We start from the raw sequence: 23457 nt of genomic DNA, 5'->3' as shown, positions 1-23457 counted from the left end.
AAGAAGGAAACCGATATAGTCTAAGAAATCTCATTGTGCATGTTATCTTAATCAAATCGGAAATATAAACTCATGAGACACTTGGCTTTCAAGTCATATTTTTCTAGGACATTACATTAATGTTTTCCTGTGTTTGTGCATGGAACAGTAAAGATCAAAGTGTCTTCTTTCCAATGATACATAATTTGTGTTTGTAGCTTATTGGAGTGAGGAACTGTTACTATTTAAAGTTAGGTAGGTGTAAATTTCCAAAACTGAGTGCTGGCTAACAGGTTAAGAATAATAATAAATTCTGTAAAACCACGTGTACAAGTCTTTCCCATCCATAGATCAGATTTTACCCCATTTTACCCTAATTATTGTTTTTCAGAGACTCCGACTTGTTATTTGTTTCTTGTGATTTCTTTACAATTTTATGTCAGTTAAAGAAATAGTCTTAGTCTTAAATAAATATTAACAAGAGATGCATCACACTTAATTTCAGTTTTTGTTCACCAAAATCAATTGGCACCTTCTAAAGAGTCACTACCGAGAACATTCTGACTATCTGCATCACTGTGTGGTTTGGCACCTGTACGCAACACAGGCCAATGCATAGTGAGAATAGCTGAGAAGATTGTTGGTGTCTCTCTCACATCCATACAAGCATTTTACTGTTTTTTTCTCACCCACAAAATCCTCTGCATTATGAGTGACCCCACCACCCACCCATCACACAGCTTCTTTAGTCTCCTGCCATCAGAGACTGAGTCTTTAAGAGAATAACATCATGCACCATGATGACAGGAAGCTGAACTCTCTTCCTGGCAATGCCCCCCTTCCCTTCCAACTTCCCCCTTGTTCCCACTATGCACACTCGTGTCATTGTTTTCACTGACTTTTGTTTTTGTGTGTTTATAATGATACAAGAATGGCGTTCTACTTTTTCAACCAAGATTCAGATTTAGGCTGCGTGTTTATATTAGCATTTAGCTGTGAGAGTTTTTTTTTAGTCAGATGCCCTTACACGTTGTGGTAGTGGTGGTTGCGTAGTATTGTCCCACCCCTCCTCCACTGATTTGACGGCTATCTCAAAAGTGACCCTGAGGGGCGATATGGCTGTAACGAATCCCGGTTGATGCAGATTAATACATTTTTTTACTGGTAGATTAATCATAATGTTGGACCGATCACAGAGAGATCGCCTCTCTCATTTAAGTCACATGTATGAAACCATTTATGCTTTCCTGTAACATATAATGATGACGGAAGAAGATGTGGTGGGTTATTCAGGATGTGGTGGGTTTCATTAAAGGTGTTTCCTGTCACTACTTGTTTAACCTGCATCAATGCATTCAGTGTACTGTAAGCTGCATGATTAATCATCCGCAACCACCCAACATATAAATGATAGTGATTTGCATATGTTTATTAATCCTTCAAATCGAATTCAAATCTGTGTTTGAAAAACGCAAAAATCAAGAAAGAGTTTCAGTCTTTAGTTTACGAACAGTCAAATAACACAGAAGTACTGGGAGAACAGTTTAGATCAGGGGTTCTCCACCTTTTTTTTACTTCGGGGCCCACTTCCCACTCTCTCCAATCAATTTTTGAAGGCCCACTTGTCTGACATTTTCTCTAAAATGTTTGTATGTTATGCTCATTTAAAGCTTTATTTATTAACAAATATATATATGAGAGAACCACAGGTCAACAGGTAGATTGCAAAAGACCAGCTTCTACTTTAAACTGAACTGACTGAATATCTACTATTAAATATCTACTATTCAAAAATATACAGACAAATGTAAAATACAGTACAACACCTTAAATCTGTCGAAACGCGTCGATCTGATGGTGGTTGAGTTTGCAGCTGGATATTATTGGGCGATCACTGACAGGAACAGTGAACACCAGTTTATTTTGCATTCTATGGCAGAATGAAACACCATTGAGCCTCGCTAGATCCTCCAGTATGGGCGCGCATCCTTTATAAAACACTCAGAGGACATTACTATGACAACTATGCGGCTATATTAAATAGTTTACACCAAAATACACAAAGAGAGACTTTCACTTTCACTTCACGCATAGTTTGTGAATGAACAGACTTGCGTGTACTAGTTGCAGATGCGATTATAAGGCTGTTTTTGTGCCGAGTTTGAAGTAATCAATCAGAGAACAGGACAAAGAGCATTACTTCGATCATTTTAATACAGCATTCTCAATAAAATAATAAAAGTTTAGTATAATATTGAGAGTGAATTTTAAGCTATCTCGCGGCCCACCTGCAGGATCGCCAAGGCCCACTAGTTATCAGCAATAGTAGTAGTAACAGTGAATTTTTCACAGTACTGAATATTTTACTGGTTACTTTTATTCAGCTGATTATTTCTTCATTTTATTTTTAATAAAATTACAGATTCCAAGTTCTGATTGTTAAAAGCAAAAGTTTTTTGCAGTGCTGTGTTTGTAATAAATGGAAAGCAAATTACATTTGTCTCCTTCCTTTTTTGGCTGATCTGAAAAATCCGTTACACCACTAATAGGCACTGCCTTTTTCAACTTGCAATGACTGAAAAAAGGGCGAAGCACTCAGCACTGACCATTAAACGCCCACTCAGCACCTCTCTACACTGAATGCGCTCAAAACACAGCTCTACTATTGACAACAGCAGAGATCAAATGCTAAGGTTGGAAAAACAAAAAGCACACCAATGCATACGCAGCCTTATGCATTTACAGCCTCAAAAATGTCATTGTCGTGTAAACGAATGCCTAGTTCACTTTACAAGATTTTATGCCTAATTTGACCCCGAAGTTAATGAGCTTGCTGACAGATCGGGCAGTAATCGTGGCAAAATCAGTGTGTGATCGGCACTTGGTAGACTTAAATACTGAACGAAACATCAAAGAGGCTCGCTCACGCGTCGACAACACCTCGCAGACAAAAATTCAAAATCTCGCATGCTAAATATTCTGGACCAGTTGGCTTACCCGACCCCATGTGGGGTCAGATGTAGTGAAAATGCAAAGCCAACAAGAGAGCAAGAGTTAAATGGAAATCTCTGTGGTTGGCCACAATGTTCATCGATACACTCGCTTCACCCTGCGTTTAAATGGATACGAGAGCATACAAAACCCCACATGCAGATATATAAGAGATCTGAGAGGCTGACTGACAGTGACATCCACATGACCTCCCTCTTGTGGATCATTTACATAACGTCTTATAGTAAATACTAAGTAAAGACACAAAATTAGGTCATGTAGTCTAAACGACAAATTGATCTGCCAATTTTAAAAACATGTTATGTGAACTAGGCTTAACAGGCAAAAAGCTTGAAATGTTTTGCATTTCTGGCTTATAATATCACGTAAACGACCCCTAAGACTGACCTGCGCTAGTAAACTCATGTAAACTCAATCTCTTTCATTAGTTTACATAGTGTAAAAAAGCTCTGTCATTTCAGCATTTAAAGTCTTTTACACTATGCTGTCTATTTCACTTGTTTGCACTCTACCTGCTTTATTTGTATATATTTTAGAATTTTGTAATGTTTTCCTTAATGTCTTCAATTTAGTCCATTTATTTGTATGTTTTAATATTCCTCCGCCAGTGCTTTGTGTTATCTTTATGCACCAGGGTCAGAGAGTAATGACATTTAAAATCTCTGTTCAGTATGTCTGTACATGTGGCAGAATTGACAATAAAGCTGACTTTGACTTATTCACATTGAAGTGCCGACACGCAGGAAAAAAATAATACATTGTGAGCATGGATTACTCCTTTGTTTTCTAGATTTACTAGACAGTGCTCACAATTTGTTCCCTCATTTTAAGTAAATCATACACACGATTTTTTAAAAGGCACATAGTTTACCTCTTTTTTATGATTTAATATTAATATTATGGTTCTTCTGAGTATGCCAGTTTAGGTTCAGTTCAAAACTGTTTTTTATTTAATGTGTTAAAAAGTGTCATGTTGGGGGCGTGTCCACAGCTCGCTGATATAGGGGTGTGTTGCTTCACATGTAAATTAGTTTCGGCTTCCCGCCAACATAACAAGGGGGCGGGGCCATGAGCTCACCCGCTCTGCATTTGCAACAGAGTCTGACTCAGAGAAGGAGAAGGAGAGAGAGGATCACCATTCAGTCGTACATGTACACAGACCAAGCAGAGAGTACAAAATCATTTGTGTCTTTGTACAGTTTTACAGCCAACTGTGTGCTAGTTTCAGCTTGTACACAGAAACTAATAACCACGCACACTGAATTAACTTTGACCGAGGAACCGGATGCGCCGCTCGAAGCCGCGACACGGACACCAGACACTCTCTGTGGCGCACCAGAAGCATGAAGTGTCCCGAATCGTCGCGCCACGCTTTTTTGAATTCTAAACATAGGTTTCTGCAGCGGTCCGCGGCGCCCAGCCGTCGACTTGAGTGTACCCTGATAGAAACCTATGTTTAGAATTCTAAAACGCATGCTAGTTAAGATTAAGCTTCTGGGATCGCGAGAAATGCAAACGACTGAAGTATAAGGTAGACTCAATGAGAAGTACACATGTTTGCAAACCTACCTAAAAATACAACCAATAACTCAGATTAGAGCGATAATGTGGAGAATATTGATCTTGTGTTGAGCCCAATGAGCCTTGCATCTAAAAATAGAGCTAGGGTGTTCCTTTAGTGATATCGCTTCGACTAACGCTGAAAATGGCGGACGTGAATCAACAAACTGAGGATATGATGACGCGACTGTCAATCAATATTGGTGGGCGGGGGGACTGCACTCCTACGTAAAGTTGCGGTCGATCTGAAAACCGCTCCAACTGGTCCATCGTTTTTTATGTTGTTAAATTGAAAAAAAAGCACTGGGTGTGCTTATATCACCCCAATATGACGGTCTATACACCTTAATACACGGTTAATGCGGTCAATGCACATATGTCTGTCCAAACAGCTTGAAAAGTAGATTTTTTACCATACAGTAGGTGCCCTTTAAGTCATTCTCTTGTATTCTACTAGAGGATGGACACCAATTAATAATGTGCTCCTTTGTTTTAAGTAAATTGCGTACAATATTTCTTCATTTGTTTCCTCGATTTACTAAATTGTGAACATTTGTGAAATTGTGAAATTTCTTGCCCTTGCACTAGGTAAATCATGGGACCTGCTGTAGTTATTCCAGTCGTGTTATTTTTTGATGTTTATCTCCAGGAAATCCCCGAAGGCAACAATATCATGTTATCATGACGATATAATGTGGCAATAAGATCGTATCTGTAACATTAATGTGCTTTTACACAGTGGCCATTCACGTAAACACAAGAAACAACATTAACCTTGTACCGTTATAATGTTATTCCCCGACACTAGATTTTTTTGACAGGGTATTCGAGTGTCATCTAGTGTCAGATGTGAAAGTATGTTGTGGGACTGCTATACAGGAGTTATTATTAAAAATTATAGATAGTGAAATTTAGCGATTTTTATTTTAAAAAAAATTTAAAGCATTACGGTCAAACACGAACGCCGTTATGAATGTATTAAAACGTGCTTGTTTGTGGTAAAAATTCGTAATAATGACACAAAATACTAATTTGTACATCACCTTACTTCCAGGTGCACCTATGCTGCCGTTGTAGATGGTGTATTTTGGGAAATTTTCTTAAAAAGAATTGTGACTAGGGGTAAGGGGAAAGGCTAAGGGGTAGAACTGGGATTGGGCCTAAGTTTAACTTTCAGTCCGAGTACACTACTTCTTAATACCTTAATATTTAACAGCAATAAAAAAAGGGAAAAAAATGGCAATGCTTAATAGCGTTAAGATTTCTGTTTTGTAAAAATATAACTTGTCCATCATCATATCAAGACAGAAACATAAATGAAGTAGATACATGAATACATAATGAATGAAATCCGTTTGTTAAGTGTGATGTCACGTGAAGCAGCTTCCAGGTCCAAGCACTATACCAAACTGTATGGGAATGCTCATCAAACTGTAATAAACTTTTACAACACAATGTAATACCTTCGAAAATATCACGATCACAATATATATATAGTGTAGTAATTCATTTTTTATAAATGGTTAAAATATTGGTGTCTGCGATGCAGCAACTCCAGAGACTGTTGTGTACACCATAGTTTTATATAAAATTCAATTTAATGTGTGATATGACTAAAAAGTGGTCATAAATGAATAGTTTCTGTATTTAAATGAGTAGTGGCCTGGACCTGGAAACAGTATTCAATGTGTCACAACTTAACAAGGAGATAGATTAATGAAGCAGTAGCACTTGTTAGAGTCTGTTCACGCAGAACACATTTCAGAATGCATTTTTCCTTTCTAATGCACTATTTTTCTATTGTTCTATTTCAATAAAAACACGCTTTTGACAAACGTGTGTAACCCTTGCACTTGCATCTTTTGAAGCGCCGCGCACATGAGCACCGCATTTTAAGATGCTGAGACAAAAGAACTACAACTTTTACATTTACATGTGCCGCTCATCACTGTCAGTCCCAAAGATCAGAAGAACTCGGAAGTGGGACAACCATTGCAAGCTTTTGTTTACAGCCTCAAACTCAATTTCAACTTTACTTTCATTTTTTTCAAACTCTTTTGAAACATTGCTTCTCACATTTTAGAAGCAAAGATGCATTCAGTGTGAATGAGCCATTAGAAGGGAATAAATATATGTCTAGAGTGAATGATTTACCTAGAACGATGGCATGAATTAATCATTTGTCTGCATGATTTAGTACAGTGGTTCCCAAAGTGAGGGGTGAGGATCCCCTGGGGGATTGCAAGACAATAAGAGGGGGGGGGGGGGTCGCTTGGTGATTTCCAAATACAATTATATATGTTATTAAACTATTAAAATTACCATATTTTATCCATATCCTACAGAAGATTAAAAAAAAGAATTTAATAGTTAAATAAAATATCAACATGCAAATAAAAAGCCATCAACCATTCAATTCTTTTTCCACTGGATTGCAACCCCTGGGGTTATTACACTAGATTAATGACACAGCAATGGTGTTAGTTGCAGCAGATTGATTTTACAGCACAATGTTAAACTTTGACGCCTTTACGGCACTCCCATACATTAAAAATAAAGTCCACAACATAGAGGACATTTTCCAAGTGGAGGTCTTGTGCTGTAAACATTGTGCTCACCATTCTCATAGAGTGAGGTTAATATTAAACTAAACAATTGAATAATGACTATAAAAATATTTATATAGTTGTTAGACTGTTGCACTTTTCTTGTGTTGTCAATAAGCTCATTTATATAGTTCCTATTGGTGTGTGTGCACTGTTGTGTGCAATGCTTGTATGTTTATAACCACCTATGAGGATAGTGGGGGTCGTGAGTCACTGGAATTGTTATTTTGGGGGTCGCGAGCTGAAAAGTTTGGGAAGCCCTGATTTACGCACGAATTCTGTGCACAATTTACTTAAAATGAGGGGAAATTTTTAATCGTGCGTGTGCTCTATTAAACCAAAGAAACTAAATCACGCCAATGATCTATTTTGTTTTCTTGCATGTCATGTGCAAGGGGCCCTGGTTGTAAGCTTAAGCAAAAGTATACAAACCGCTATCCGTGCCAGAGAAGTGATTGCTGAGTTCCATTTGTCCTTCCTCCGGTCCAAGATGATGATGAAGCCGATACTGGCAGCATCCATGCTTAAGATGAACAACACAAGCAGACATTACATGCTGAAAAAAAATGCTTTATCACAATAAACCATCAAACAATAAAAACAAGGATTCACCTTGGTATGCTGGTCAGGTACGTGACAACATTAATGAAATCCTCATCTGAAACCTCATTAAAACCTGAGAACTCTGGGAAGGTGATGATGGGAGATCCCTCTTGTCCTCTTCCTCCTGAAAAAACAAACAAATAAATCAAGTTTAGTGCATTCTTATTTAATACATAGCTACATAGGAATAATACATAGGTAAACATAGCTCTCTTTAAACATTTGGTTTCAAAAGGTGCCCATTGACAGGTTTTTTTCACACTTCAAAACTACAAGCATGTGAAGATGCAGCAGAACCCAGGCAGGAAACTGCATTAAAACCACAGCTTTTTTTCTTTCTTTCTGAGGGGTACAAGTCTCAAGTACAACTTCTTACATGCATGTTGAATTAATTCATGGGACATGCTTCTGGCAAATGATTCCTAAACATTTCTCACTTACTTTTTAATTAAATTTAATATGTTTAAATAGGAGTGCATTTAATTTTGAATAATGACAATCACAATTTCTTTGAACCACAAGGGGGCGACAGAGGAAGCCATAATAATCACTTCCATGAAATGAATAATCAGTTCCATAAAATACTGTTTTAAAAGTGTTTTGCATTAAAAAAAAAAAAATAAATAAATAAATAAAAACTGTACCCAATACAATTTAATGTGGAGGTGGATTTTAAAAAGTTTCATCTCAATTATATTATATAAACATTTGCTTGAGAAATGAAAAATAAAATTGAAACCCATGACAAACCCATTAAACAAAGTAGTACTGGAAAAACTGAATAAACTAATTTTGAAACATAATTCAGGATCATTTGAGAAATACAATGAAAGCCAATTGTAGCCCAAACAGCAAATAATAATAATAATAATAATAATAATAATAATAATAATAATAATAATAATAATAATAATAATAATAATAATAATAATAATATAAATCCATTCATTCATTCATTTTCCTTCGGCTTATTCTCTTTATTCATCTAGGGTCGCCACAGCAGAATGAACCGCCAACTTATCCAGCATATGTTTTACACAGCGGATACCCTTTCACTGGGAAAATAATAATACTACTACTACTACTAATAATAATAATAATAATAATAATGATAATAATAATAATAATGTGACAGAAATTGTATCCGTTTAATGCTTTATTTTTTTATCTATTTTAATTATTTTTGCCTAATAATTTCTGTCATATTATTGTTATTATTAAAACTCATTTGTTCACCAATTTATAAAAAAAATTATAAATTTTTCAGAAAGAATACACCAACATGTATACATGTATTAATGAATAATTATCTTGTTCCCATCCCAGATCTGCATTATATTTCAAACAATTTACAGATTTTTTTTCATGAAATAGAAATCAAAAAGCTCTTATTCCAGCATCACACAGCCTAACAACTACAAATATTGACACAACTTTAAAATGGCCTGCTTTAATAGGGATTTTTCTCTTCATTGTGTTCATTCCTGAGAAAAACGAATCCAGAGAACGGTGCGTTTGTGTGCACTAATGGTTAGGGCCAGACGGAATCTGCGGACATTTTTTGCTACTTCTGTTAAAAATCTGCGGATTTCTGCTGAATTATTTTGGGAGTATCAAAACTAAAGCCTTAATATATGACATAAAAATTAATACCTTTTTAATTTTGATTTAATGTTTACAATGCAAATGCAATTAGATTAACTTTATTTGGTAAACAAAGCAAGTCTCTCATATATCTACTAAAAGACTGAAAATATTACTGTACAAACTGAATTGTAAATACATCAACTGAACATTTTCATATTAGTCAATAATATTACTGAAATTAATTTAAAAACTGAAGAAATATACATTTACACAAGTAACAAACAGAATCAATGATGGGCTAAAAATCTGCAGAATTCTGCATGCAGATTCCGTGTGGGCCTACTAATGAGAGAGATTCATTTAGAAGTCACATGTTTATCCGGTTTTAGCCTTTAGATGTCACATCTACTCACATGGGTGGCGTAAAGATGATTTTTAAAATATCCTCCAACTAAAGGAGAAGTGTGTTTCCTTTCTCACTGATATTTCAATATACAAAACAAAAAAATCCCCAACCTATCTTGTGTCCTATTTTCAGTCCAGCTTGTTTTCTTCAATGAAGAAACACTGCCACCTGGCCTGAGTTCATACAAATAAAATCATCAATTGCCAATTCTAGTGATGCTTATTGTTTCTCTTTTAAAAAGCGATGGGAAAAAAATGATTTACTGTACTATAATGGATTGGTGAAGTTTGTTCCTCGCCACTGGCTTGCTTGGTTGGGACTTGTGGAGCTGCGTATGGATGAATTTTCTGTTCTGTGTTTGGCCTGTGTTTCAAAATTAAACCACACTGAACTGAACTTCAATTCTGAAAACTGGAACTTCTATGTTAAGTTGCTTTGACAATCTACATTTTAAAAGTGCTATGAAAATAAAAATTGAATTGATTGGATGTAGTAAAGTAGACAATTCATTAAAAAAATATGAGAAACAGACACCTCCTCCTCGCCATTTCTGTTTGTTATCATAGCGCATAGTCAAAACTGACAGTTAAAGGGTTGTGGTTAAGTTAGCAACCCCCGATACCTCAGACAGATGTCAATTTAACTGAAAACAAACGGGAAGTGCTTTTTTTTAGATTTCAACTTTAGATTACAAGGCCAAGCAATTGTTTGTTTTTTCTTCTTAATGACATGCACAAATGAATTGTTCGCCACAAAGCAAGCAATGTGAGCTAACAAAATCAATACAGTTAGATTTGATTTCATGTGTACTTTAAAGGGCACCTATGGTAAAAAATCTACTTTTCAAGTTGTTTGGACAGACATATGTGCATGTATGGTGTATAGACCATCATATTGGGGTGATATAAGCACACCCAGTGCTTTTTTTCAATTTAACAACATAAAAAACGGTGGACCAATTGGAGCTGTTTTCAAATCGACCGCTACCTGACGTAGGAGAGCGGTCCCCCCGCCCACCAATATTGATTGACAGGCGCGTCATCATATCCTCAGTTTGTTGATTCACGTCCGCCATTTTCAGCGTGAGTCGAAGCGATATCACTAAAGGAACACCCTAGCTCTATTTTTAGATGTAAGGCTCATTGGGCTCAACACAAGATCAATATTCTCCACATTATCGCTCTAATCGGAATTATTGGTTGTATCTTTAGGTAGGTTTGCAAACATGTGTACTTCTCATTGAGTCTACCTTATACTTCAGCCGTTTGCATTTCTCGCGATCCCAGAAGCTCCCTGAGATCTTAACTAGCATGCATGCGTTTTAGGGTACACTCAAGTCGACGGCTGGGCGCCGCGGACCGCTGCAGAAACCTATGTTTAGAATTCAAAACTGCATGCTTCAGTCAAAGTTAATTCAGTGTGCGTGGTTATTAGTTTCTGTGTGCAAGCTCGGCACTTGAAACTAGCACACAGTTGCCTGTAAAACTGTACAAAGACACAAATGATTTTGTACTCTCTGCTTGGTCTGTGTCAGAGTCGTACATGTACGACTGAATGGTGATCCTCTCTCTCCTTCTCCGTCTGCCTGTCAGACTCTGTAGCAAACGCAGAGCGGGTGAGCTCATGGCCCCGCCCCCTTGTTACGTTGGCGGGAAGCCAAAACTAATTTACATGTGAAGCAACACACCCATAAATCAGCGAACTGTGGACACGCCCCCAACATGACACTTTTTAACACATTAAATAAAAAACAGTTTTGAACTGAACCTAAACTGGCATACTCAGAAGAACCATAATATTAATATAAAATCATAAAAAAGAGGTAAACTATGTTTCCTTTAAAGCCAAATGCGAAAAAGCTCCAATTCTCCAATCAAAGATGTACCTAATAAAACAGCGTGTGTGGCCCATATAAAATATACATACAGGAATAGTGCATAATGAAAATCGAATGTACTGTAGTATTAACAATATGAATATAATCCTAGTGTGATCATCTGGCTGTCTCGTTCATGCATCATTTGAGCAATTCTATGCAAATGTCAACCTTGCCTAAAGTTTTCACCAATATAGCTAAACCCTTTCTAGGTTTTTTGTGTAGGCTTGTATTTTACAGCACTGTAAAAGTATGCAACAATGTCTCTGTTAATGTTTTCAAACAATCATATTTGAGTTACCAAAGTCACACAATCAATATCACATCTGTAACATCCATAATAAAGCTTTTTCCTCATAAATGCAAAAATGTAAATTAAAATAAAATCAATAATTTTTTCTCTATAGTGAGCCAACGTTTATCCTTTTGATTAGCATGATTTCTTTTGGGTTGTTTGGTGTAATTCGGTGTAATTATCCCACTCTTAGGTTTCTTATTGGTTCAGTTATCGCTCCATCATCATTATGACGGTGCCAGCTCCTAATATCCCCGGACGAGCTGTGAGGATTTAAAGCTCCGACAAATCAGAATGTGGTGTGCGATCTGCCTCTTGCATTTTTTGTTTAAACTAATGAGTAAAAAGCTTAAATTCAGAACTGATTCCTGGCACGTCCTTGATCTGTCGCACACATTACATCAGTCTCATCTAAATGTTACAGCATCCCTTTTAAACATCATAAACACGTAACACAAATCTAGATTTATTTATTTACTACCAGTGAAGGAGAAGTCCAACTAGAAAAGGAAGGTTCAAGGTTGTCATTTTACAGCATGTATTCAGTTTCATTTTCAAATAGATTTTTTCTTATTTGTAGAAACTCTATAATAGTGTGGATGAATAGGAATTGAATCTCCCACTTAGAGATCATGCTCAATCAGATTTGTACGAGACGGAATATCAAGAAACATACAAAAGCAACATACTCATGAATCAAATCAATCAAGTCAGTACACTGAGCATGTGCTAAATGACTAAAATAATTGTTTAAAGTGCTTAAAACTTCTACATTTCGTAGACGATCTTAAAGAATTGAATCTCCAGGATCCACCTCATCCTGATCCCTCGCCAACACTGAAGTTGGTAACAACTCTGTACTGATGGACGAATCTACACGTTTAACACAAGCGTCATCGTGGTGCTCTTGATTTGCTTTAGTGTTTACAAGGTTTGTGGAATCATATAAGGGTTTCAGTAAATTCACATGGCACACTCTAGTCTTCTTTTTACGATCTGATGTATTAATTACATAATTAAGATCAGAAGCTTGACGAACCACAGTATATGGACCTGAAAATTTAGCCTGAGAAGGTGAGCCAACCACAGGCAGAGCGCAAACTTGATCACCAGATTGAAATGAACGCACTTCAGTACGTTGATCAAAAAGTCGAAAAAAGATGCTTTTGCTAGTTGACATGCTTCAAATCTTCTGCGATGAAAATCAATCACATACAGTACACCCAGAAAGCATTCATATCGCTTCACTTTTTCCACATTTTTTTATGTTACAGCTTTATTCCAAAATGGATTAAATTTATTTATTTTTTCATAATTCTACACACAATACTCCATAGTGACAATGTAAAAAGATTTTTTGAAATTGCTGCAAATTTATTAAAAATAAAAAACCTGAAAAAAAAATCACATGTACATAAGTATTCACAGCCTTTGCTGTGAAGCTCTAAATTGAGCTCAGGTACATTCTGTTTCCACTGATCATTCCTGAGATGTTTCAGCAGCTTAATTGGAGTTCACCTGTGGTTAATTCAGTTGATTGGACATGATTTGAAAAGGCATACACCTGTCTATATAAGGTCCCAGGGTTGACAGTGCATGTCAAAGCACAAACAAAGCATGAAGACAAAGGAATTGTCTGTAGACCTCCACTGGGGCAACGGTTCATCTTCCAGCAGGACAATGACTCAAAGCACACTGCCAAAATATCAATGGAGTGGCTTCACAGCAACTCGGTGAATGTCCTTGAGTGCCCAGAGTGTCCAGAGCCCAGACCTAAATCCTATTGAACATCTCTGGGGAGATCTGAAAATAGCTGTACACGGTCGCTTCCCATCCAACCTGATAGAGCTTAAAACGTACAGCAAAGAGGAATGGGCAAAAATTCCCAAAGACAGGTGTGCCAAGCTTTTAGCATCATATTCAAAAAGACTTGATGCTGTAATTGCTGCCAAAGGTGCAATAACAAAGTATTTTTGATTTTTCAGGGTTTTTTATTTTTAATAAATTTGCAACAATAAAAAAAATAAATAAATTCACATTGTCATTATGGGGTATTGTGTGTAGAATTTTGAGGAAATAAATTAATTTAATTCATATTGGAATAAGGCTGTAACATTAAAAAAATGTGGAAAAAGTGAAGCGCTATGAATACTTTCCAGATGCATTGTATGATAGAACATTTTTAAGTAGATCAGTTTGTTTTCCATCTGCAGACAAAACAGATAAATGACCTCATCCATTGTGTCCTAAACGAGATCATTAGGACAAAATCCAGTACCTCCCTGAGAAGCTTCAAGAGCAGACATGATAAACCAAGGTAGTCCAGCTTCCCAATCCTTAAGCATTTGTATGACCTCAGCAGCATAGACTTCAATGTTTGATGAATTTACATTTGCATACTGTAAACCCGCATATTTTTATGTTTACATTCCTAACACATGTTTATATTCCTCATTTAAAATATGAAAAATGTTTACAGATTGATATTTTTCTGATCTCATAACTCTTTGGTTAGCTACTTTGTTAAATATAAACATATGTTTTAATATAATATTAACATACACTATCTCCGTGTATTTATGTTTTAAGTTTTTACTGCAAATGTCACATCCATAATGCTAAAATTGCTCATTTCTAGTTGAGACACATTTGAAACCTTGTTGTGATTCACAGAAGCCTAATGGACCTCACCATGCTTTTCAGAGGAAAACAGCACTTAAGACAAGGAGCCAGCTAAATAAGTAGCATAAAGGATTGTTTTTCACCATAGCATTATGTAAGTGGTGCAGTTTTGATGGCTGGTGCAGGCGTTCTGGCAGATGAGCCGACGGAGACGCAGGCCAGGTTCTTAGGAGAGCTGACTGGGGTGGGAAAGAATGGAAAATGCTCTCCAAGGAGCTGCAAGTCTGTAGTTTCGATGACCCTCCCACTTACATCAGCTCATATTGTAAGTTTTTCCACCCTTTTTTGAACGAGCTGTGTCTACACTGAACATGGTAAACACTGCTGTTTATTAGTTAAAGGGATAGTTCACTCACAAACGAAAATGTTCTCAGTTTACTCAATTTTTATAAACCTGTGTGCTTCCGCTGTTGAACACAAAAAGAAGATATTTTGAAGAAAGATGACAACCTGTAACTATTGGTTTCTATAGCAGGAAATCGAATACCATGGAAGTCAATAATTACAGGTTTTCAGCTAAAACATTGTCCTTTGTATTCAGGAGAATAAATAAACTTAAACAGGTTTGGAATAAGTGAATGATGAGTAAATGATAACACAATTGTCATTTTTGGGTGAACTATCCCTTTAATATGAATCATTTTGTGTATTTAAATTGAAAATTCTGTCGTTATTTACTTCCCGTTCACTTGTGCCAAACCTTCATGAGTTTCTTTCTTCTGTTAAACACAAAAAGAAGATGCTTTAAAGAAAGCTGGAAACCTGTAAGCTGTCACAATCACTGTCAGAACTACACGTCAATTTATTGAACAACAAATCCCATCACGCACCTCAGACACAGCAGCTCCTGATTCCCTCTGATAACACACACACACAGCTGGATCCTCATGATGGACTTATCAGATGGACTATACAAACCGCACACACACGAGGGCTGTTTCTCAATATGCGTTCTTCAGCAATCTTGTGTCCTCGTGTTCTTGTGTAACGTCACTATTAACTGTCAAAGTTCAGTTCCAAAACTCAAGACTGCAAGAACTAAGGACGCGTGAAAGTTCTCGGATGCGTTTCCTAATATTGAGGATGCATGGATGCAGACTTGAGCGTAAAACTCACTCAAGAAGTCCCAGAAATCACTGCAGCTGAATAAAGGAGGCGGGAAGCGCAGCATTTTATATAGATTTATAATTAAAGTTCAGAGATATAACTTATTTGAGATGATGAGACGAATGACAAATGAGACGGTGAAAGTAAACATTAACAAGAACATCTAATAAAGGCATAAACACATTAAAAGTGTTTATTTGCTGAAATTTGTATCAAAAATCTATTTTATTTGTATGTGCAAAGTATATTTGTAAGGTGCATGTTATAAATATATTGAAAGGGGGGAAAACCCTAAACCGTAGTATGAATGCTGCAATGTTGAAATAATTTCCCATTTAAAATGCGCTAAGGTCATGTGAATGTCAGGAAGAGCGCAGCATCATTTCTCACGTTCTCTGTTCTCAAGGTCTTCCGAGTTCCTTCTTCTAAGGTAACCTGGCAAGAACAGTCTTCACAGGAACGCAAATCCGTTCTCTGCGTTCTTGGAATTTAGAAACAGCCACACACTTTGCGTAGTCTTGTTTGCTGTAACATTTCTAAGCATTTACAAAGGTGTTTTACTTCCTGTATCAACCATTTTGCCTGTTGACACGACTACACTTTTGGATTAACCTCATGCTTCTGTTTACTCCTGCTTTGACCATTACCTGACTCAATAAACCTGCCTGAGTTAATAAACTGCATTTGGACCCTCACTTCAGTTGCACCCTGACCAGTTGTTATAGAACCAATGACATTCATAGTACTTGTTTTTCCTACTATGGAATTTAAGGGTTACATGTTTCCATCTTTCTTCAAAATATACTCTTGTGTTCAACAGAAGAAAGAAAGTCAAACTGATTTGCAACAAGGGAAAGTAAATAGTGAGTAACTATCCCTTTAACACTCCATCAGGAGCACCTAGCAACTTCACACACACAAAAAAGGCTGATTAAAATTGATTTAAAGCAGAGTGAAAAACATTCTAAACACGTCATGAACAGATGTCGCCAGCTGTTTATGTCTCTGCTGGTTGCCTAATTGTTTCATCTGTTACATATTAAGCAGGACGCTGGCGTAGCCTAGTGGTTAAACACTTGAGATGGTAAACAAAATTGCTTCTGGTTCAAACCAGGTCAAAAATGAACACTCGTGGGCCTGTTTGGTACTGTGTTAGGTAAATGAGTGGGTGATTTAATTAGGAACTTTAAAAAATAAAAAATAATTAAATCAAATTATATAAAAATGACAATCTGATCCTGCAAAAGTAAGACTTAGACATGATCATGTGCTACATTTATAGTATCTCTGTTGTATCTTAAAGGGTTTCAGCTTTCTTAAAAATAATAATAATAATTGTTGGATCCTTTTATATCTTGGTATAAGTTTATAGCTGATTTTAAAAAAAATAAGCTATTTTAACAGTTATCTACTATTTGGAAATGCCATCAGCATAAAATACATGGCCTTATAAATCTACCATTTACTTTATTATAAAAAAAAGTTATCTTCATGGCCATGTATTCTTATTTTAGTCTTGGAGTTTTAGTTTTGTCTTTTGTTGTTGATCAATAGTAATGATGACATTACGCTGCTCTATTATTTTAAAAACTGGAGAAAAACAGCCTGGTTTGGTTATACTGATTGTAAAAATTGTGTAAATAACAACAACTTCACTGGTGTTGCTTATGGGGACATTTGACAGAGAGGTGAAGAGATGGAGATAAAGGTTACTGGGTGTAATCAAAGACTAAAGAATACACAAGGCATGTCACTCATATAGTTTTGAATGGGGTAAAGTCTAACAGTCAATATGGCGAATGAAGTCCCACCTACTAGTACAGGAGCCAATCATCGATCATTATAGACTGACCAGACGTGTGCTTAAATGACAGTTTTTGTGGTCAACAAACGCACTGGAATCTCAGCAAATACTAGCGAATGTATCCAAATAAAGCTTGAAATCTGTAGTTTTAAATGAACCAACTACACTTGAAAACAAAAGTTTTCTGGTTTTGTAATCTATATGAAATGAACGCACGATACAATTCATCCTGTTAAACGCACATTACATGACAGCAACTAATCAAACTGGAGGAGATTCACCATCAAGACCAAGTTGTGAATTAATATAGAAGAGCAGAGCTATCCGACGTAGCATCCAGAGGATGATAATGTGTAGAAGGGCCATAAATAAGGTTGGTGTCGTGATCTCGTTCCTTTCAACTGGGCATGTGCATTAGCTCGGGCAATCTGAAAAAAAATGGCAATTTTGTTTGATTCGGACGTTTCGAAACAAATCTTATGAGACAGTTGTTGTTTGATTTTATTGGTGATTCCAAAGATGTAATGTAATAGTGAGCTTGGCAAAAGCTTTGGAAAATTCAATGTTTCCCCATTCAGACAGAACGAGCATACTGCCTGAGAGGTGTTTAAAATATGGCCGCCAAGTGAAATGACTTGTCCTAAAGAGACTTTGGTTTAATACAAACAACTAAAGTAATCCACAAGGAACATATAAAGTAGACTGGAAAATCACACATCAGCGAATGCTCCAACATACCAGACCAGACCAGATATTGAACACTAAGGGAACACAGGAACTTAAACACAAAGAGAAGTGTGTGATTTTGGATGTAGTGAAAGATCGGTGCTGTTTGACTCTAATAAGAAAAGTAACAAAATCATAGACTATAGGAAATATTTATAACTGTTAATTTTCTTGCCTTTAAAAAGTGTGACTAAAAGAATATTCTCCCAAAAGTAAAAGTTCTGGCATCAATTACTTCTTACAAACCTGTTTAAGTTTCTTTCTCCTATCAAACACAAAAAAAGACATTTTAAAATAAGCTAATTTTTCCTACTATAGCTACTTTCTTAAAATGTATTATTTAACGCTCTTTAAAAAGAATGAAACTCTTAAAGAGTCACAATTACTTGAGAGTGAATAAATAGAAAGTACATTTTCAAGAAAATGTTGGTCCTTGAGTTCATAAACTACAAGCAGAGAAACGATCACCAGCAAACTCATTGATATTTCTCCGTTATTATACTGTTATTGCACCATGGGAAAACAGAACTGCACAAGCCATTTTTTCAGCTTTTAGAAGCTAATGAGCCTCAGAGGAAATGGACAGCTGAGATTGAACGGAACTGAGAATTAACATCAATTAATCACCAAAATGGAAACCTAATCCACATTTGTCTTTCAAACGAGAAAGTTTGAGAAGGAAGGAAAATACAATGCTTTTAACAAAACATACGCTAACTAGGGATGCAACGATAAAATGAAAAAAAATGTACTGATAACTAATATATTCTGATATCTTCATATTAAAGAGCCCATATTATGGGTTTTTGAAAATGACATTCCAATTCTGTGTGCATCACAGCACTTAGAGAACGAAAACATCCAGTTGAGGTTTACATCTGAAAGTGCACAGTGTTTAAAAATATTGATTTTCAAATGAAAGAGTAGACTCAGAGTCAAATAAATGAATCGTCCTGAATTTTTTCCTGCTCATATCAACATCGCTGGTGAAAACGTTCAGACACTAGCGGAGAGGGGGGTAGGAATGATCATGACACTAAGATTATGATCACTGAGAGATGGCCTGAGATGTGAGCTGTGAGATATAAAGAGTTAAAGTTAATTTTCACAACAATACCACAGTACAGCCGAGCAAACTTGTGCTGTGTTTGTTCTTGTCATTTTTCTGATGATTAATACAATAACCTACCCTGCAACTTGGGATTTGCTGGCCGTTTGCTAAAGGAAGAATCAGTGAAGACTATTAATGTATGGGACTTTGTAAGGCTTGGCCAGGGACAGACTTTATAGTGTCACGACTTTTTGCCAGACTTTACAGCGTTTGGAACAAACGAATAGGGATAATTAGGTAAAAATAAATGCATATTATGAAAGACTTTTTTGACCTTCCATGCATATCAGCCTGTTGTTGGAGACCCCCAAAATCAAAATATGACCTTCTATTAGGGATGCTCATTTCGGTTAATTTTAACAACCGACAACCGCCGCTCGTTAAACCGAATAATAACTGTTAACAGATTAATATTAAAATATTATTTAATTTAAAAAAACAATTGACGTGTCTATTCTGTGTGACACATTAAATATTGCATTTTAAAATACTAATTTATTTTAACATGTGAACAGCAGCATGACAGAGCATCTCCACACACCTGCAATGTTTCCAACAGCACAGAAAAAAATATAAACTAAATAAAAAGAATAAATAAATAGGCCGGCCATAGATATTTTTCACTTAGATGACTAATTTAGATTACAAAACGAAAACACTGGCTGAATCCACTGAAAACACTGGCTGTTTAATCCAATCTTGTTTTTTTCTTCCGTTAAATAAAAATATCAGGCTACCTTAAATCGATCGCTCCACGGAAATTATGCATTAATTAATGCTCCACTGTTATTATTATATCACAAAACCCCTTTCAACATTTTTAATAGAAGTCATTAATTTAAAGATTGTCAAAATGACTTATTTCCCCCGTCTTACTCGCAGTTCATGTGTGTGCGCGCTGCGTGTGATGAAAGACAATGACAATGAAACTAAAGGCTCATATGTTGACTTTTAGTAAAATATAGGCTACTATAGCATATAACAATTTTGTTGTTTATATATGATATTGCACTAATTTGCATACATGATTTATAAGCTATAAAATGAAAGCCTCAGTTTAGTGCAGAGTTATTCATTCAAAAATCAAGTAAATCTTTGGATTTGTTTGATTCGTAGATTATGTAGGCTATTTTAAAAATTGATATTATATAAGGACTATTAATAACTGTAATTTTCCAAATGGAAAAAAGGTTGGTTTGTTGGTTGTGCACTAAATCATCAATAGCCTATTGGTTGAGTTTATGACATGGCTCTAGGCAGCACAGAGGCAATCAGCATCTCAATCGGCATTTGTGTCAACTCGTCTGTGTCAAACTGTGACCAGAAATATTCTTCTTTGTCAGCGCCAGTAGCCTAGTGGTACTGCATGCTGGCATATAAGCACCAACGTGCTCACGGCGACCTGCGTTTGATTCCTGGCTCGAGGTCCTTTGCCGATCCTTCCCCTTCCCCTCTCTGCTCCCAATGCTTTCCTGTCTGAATTCTCTACTGTCCTGTCATAATAAAGGTGAAAAACCCCTAAAAATTTATTATAAAAAGAAATATTCTACTTTCTGTCTGGTTCTTTGACAAAATACGTCTATAGGCACGTGTGGTTGCATGTGTTACCGTCCCACGAGTTAACAAATATTTGTTGCACATTTAGGGGCCGATCACACCGATCGCGCTTTTCCGTTCCAAAAACGCGAGGTGCACCTCACTCACTGCCTTTTATGTTGACAAGAAAAAAAGAAGCGCAGTGCCCCTTTTTTGTCACTAGGAAATGACTGAATCAGCTGGTCTATTGTGTGCGAGTGTTGCTTTCCATGTTGTTATAATTGTAATATTTAATAACATTGTGATAAAATTTTTTTTTTTTTTTATTTATCTTATCCTTGTATACTTGTTTACTTGGAATTTTTTATTACTGTTTATGTAAAGCACTTTGAAATGCCACTGTGTATGAAATGTGCCATATAAATAAACTTGCCTTAACTTGCCTTGATATTCAAGATTTGGAAAGTCATACAGCCCAGGAAAACTGGAAACAGCGACCTCCATCGTTAAAAAGTCTCTCCTCCATCGTTAAAAGTTCTAAGTCGTTTTAACAACACAAACACTGCAGGCACCTCATCAGAAACCCCGCCTCTGCTTTCGTTTGTTTGAAGAATGAAAAAGACACGACTGACGTAATGAGCTTCTCCGCTTAAAGTGTGCACAACCGCAAAGCGCAAGGCGCGCAGGGCGCATAAGCAGTGCAAAACACTCACAGCCGTTAGTAAACCCTTCAAAAAATGCCCCTCTCAATGCAATAAGCGCGATCGCTGCAATCGTCCCTTTATGCAGCCAAACTAAAAAAAATATATAAAATATATATTTTTTTTATCATTTAACTGATACTATTAATCAGTTACAAACGCACCCTTTCAGTTAACGATTAATCGGTTATTTTTAGCATCCCTACCTTCTATAATGCATGATAGATGATCATGCTCATTAAACTTTATGAGCATGATCACAAAAACTAAATGTAAATAAATATTTATGGACAATTGATTTTTATTTTAAAACTTTACCTAAATCAAACAAGGAAACTATAAGCATACATCTAGAACTTGAGGTCTGTGTGGGACTGGTTTTTTTCAGTGAACATCCTTATAGCACATCCACACTTTGCTCTGTCACTCATCGACAACCTGTACCGTCTGAGGGCCGTTATGCACATGCTGCAAGCGCAGACCTGCAAATAAAATGCATGAAGCAGAAAGCTCTGGTACAACCATGCAGTGTGTGTACCGTGTACACATGTCATGATTTTGCCAAGTATTATGCGATCCTAAATTAACATCTTTGTTAATCCTAGAACATCATTTTTTTCAAAAATATAATCCATGCCTATTCTCTAGCCCATACATAGATGTTGATCCAGGAACATGTCCAACTTGGTAAAACCAGGTCAAGTTACTGTAGACAGTCCCGAGTGCATGCTGTATCTGTGGTCAATATAAATGAGTAATGACAAGTCTCTACAACTCGTGGTTAAAGGAGACCTATAAATCCAGTTTAAATCGCATGTAATCGGTCGGTCCTACACCACCCAACCCGCTGTGAGCTAGGGTCGAAGTAACAATTCTTTTCAATATGGGAGTCCGTTGCTCTAACAAGGAGGCTAAAGGTCATAGAAGTGAGGTTTATCTCCTCAGCAATTCACTAGCTGGCCTCCGTTACACTTACCCCACTAAACCTTACTCCCATCCGGGTCATGGCTACGGTCCTACACCACCCAACCCACTGTGAGCTAGGATCGAAGTAACAATTCTCTTCAATATGGGAGTCCGTTGCTCTAACAAGGAGGCTAAAGGTCAGAGAAGTGAGGTTTATCTCCTCAGCAATTCACTAGCTGGCCTCCGTTACACTTACCCCACTAAACCTTACTCTCATCCGGGTCATGGCTACGGTCCTACACCACTCAACCCGCTCCGAGCTGGGATCGAACCGGCAACTATCCACATGGGAGTTGGTTGCTCTAACAACGAGGCTAAAGACCATGGCCTCTAGCATCTAATGCTAGAGCACCTTTAGGTTTACCGTTATAATACTTCACTAGCTGGCCTCTGTTACACGCAGATATGCCTTTTTGAAAGGACGTCAGGAATGGGATAGTTTGTACAGATTACAAGTTCTGGCTGCTACTGTATTATAAAGAAAATAAATCATGTGTCGAAAAAACCTGGTTTGGAACCGCAGGAATGTAGACCTCTGTCTAGGAGTTTCTATTTCCAAAATCATTTACAAATTGCAATTCTGGCACACGGTGGCTCAGTGGTTAATACTGTCGCTTCACAGCAAGAAGGTCATTGGTTCGAGTCCAGGCTGGGCCAGTTGGCATTTCTATGTGGAGTTTGCATGTTCTCGCTGTGTTCGTGTGGGTTTCTTCCAGGTGCTCCAGTTTCCCCCACAGTCCAAAGACATGCGCTATAAGTGAATTGGGTAAACAAAAGTGGCTGGAAGTTTTGCATGTTTCCCAGTACTTGCGGCTGGAAGGGTATCCACTGCGTAAAATACATGCCGGAATAGTCAGCAGTTCATTCCATTGTGGCGACCCCTGATAAATAAGGGACTAA

At 36.8% G+C, this 23457-nt stretch overlaps 1 protein-coding gene across 1 annotated transcript in view; it reads right to left on the bottom strand.

The window, feature by feature from the left end:
• Positions 1–23457, bottom strand: part of mcf2l2 (MCF.2 cell line derived transforming sequence-like 2) — a 230484-nt gene that overhangs the window by 144191 nt on the left and 62836 nt on the right. The window contains 2 exon segments of the mRNA XM_056468129.1: positions 7590–7680; positions 7770–7884. Coding sequence (XP_056324104.1) covers positions 7590–7680; positions 7770–7884 — 206 coding nt within the window.

Source organism: Danio aesculapii, chromosome 11 (assembly GCF_903798145.1).
Source record: "Danio aesculapii chromosome 11, fDanAes4.1, whole genome shotgun sequence".
In the NCBI taxonomy this organism is placed as follows: domain Eukaryota; kingdom Metazoa; phylum Chordata; class Actinopteri; order Cypriniformes; family Danionidae; genus Danio; species Danio aesculapii.
The sequence above is the reverse complement of the archived record's forward strand: the minus strand, read 5'-3'. Positions and strand labels throughout refer to the sequence as shown.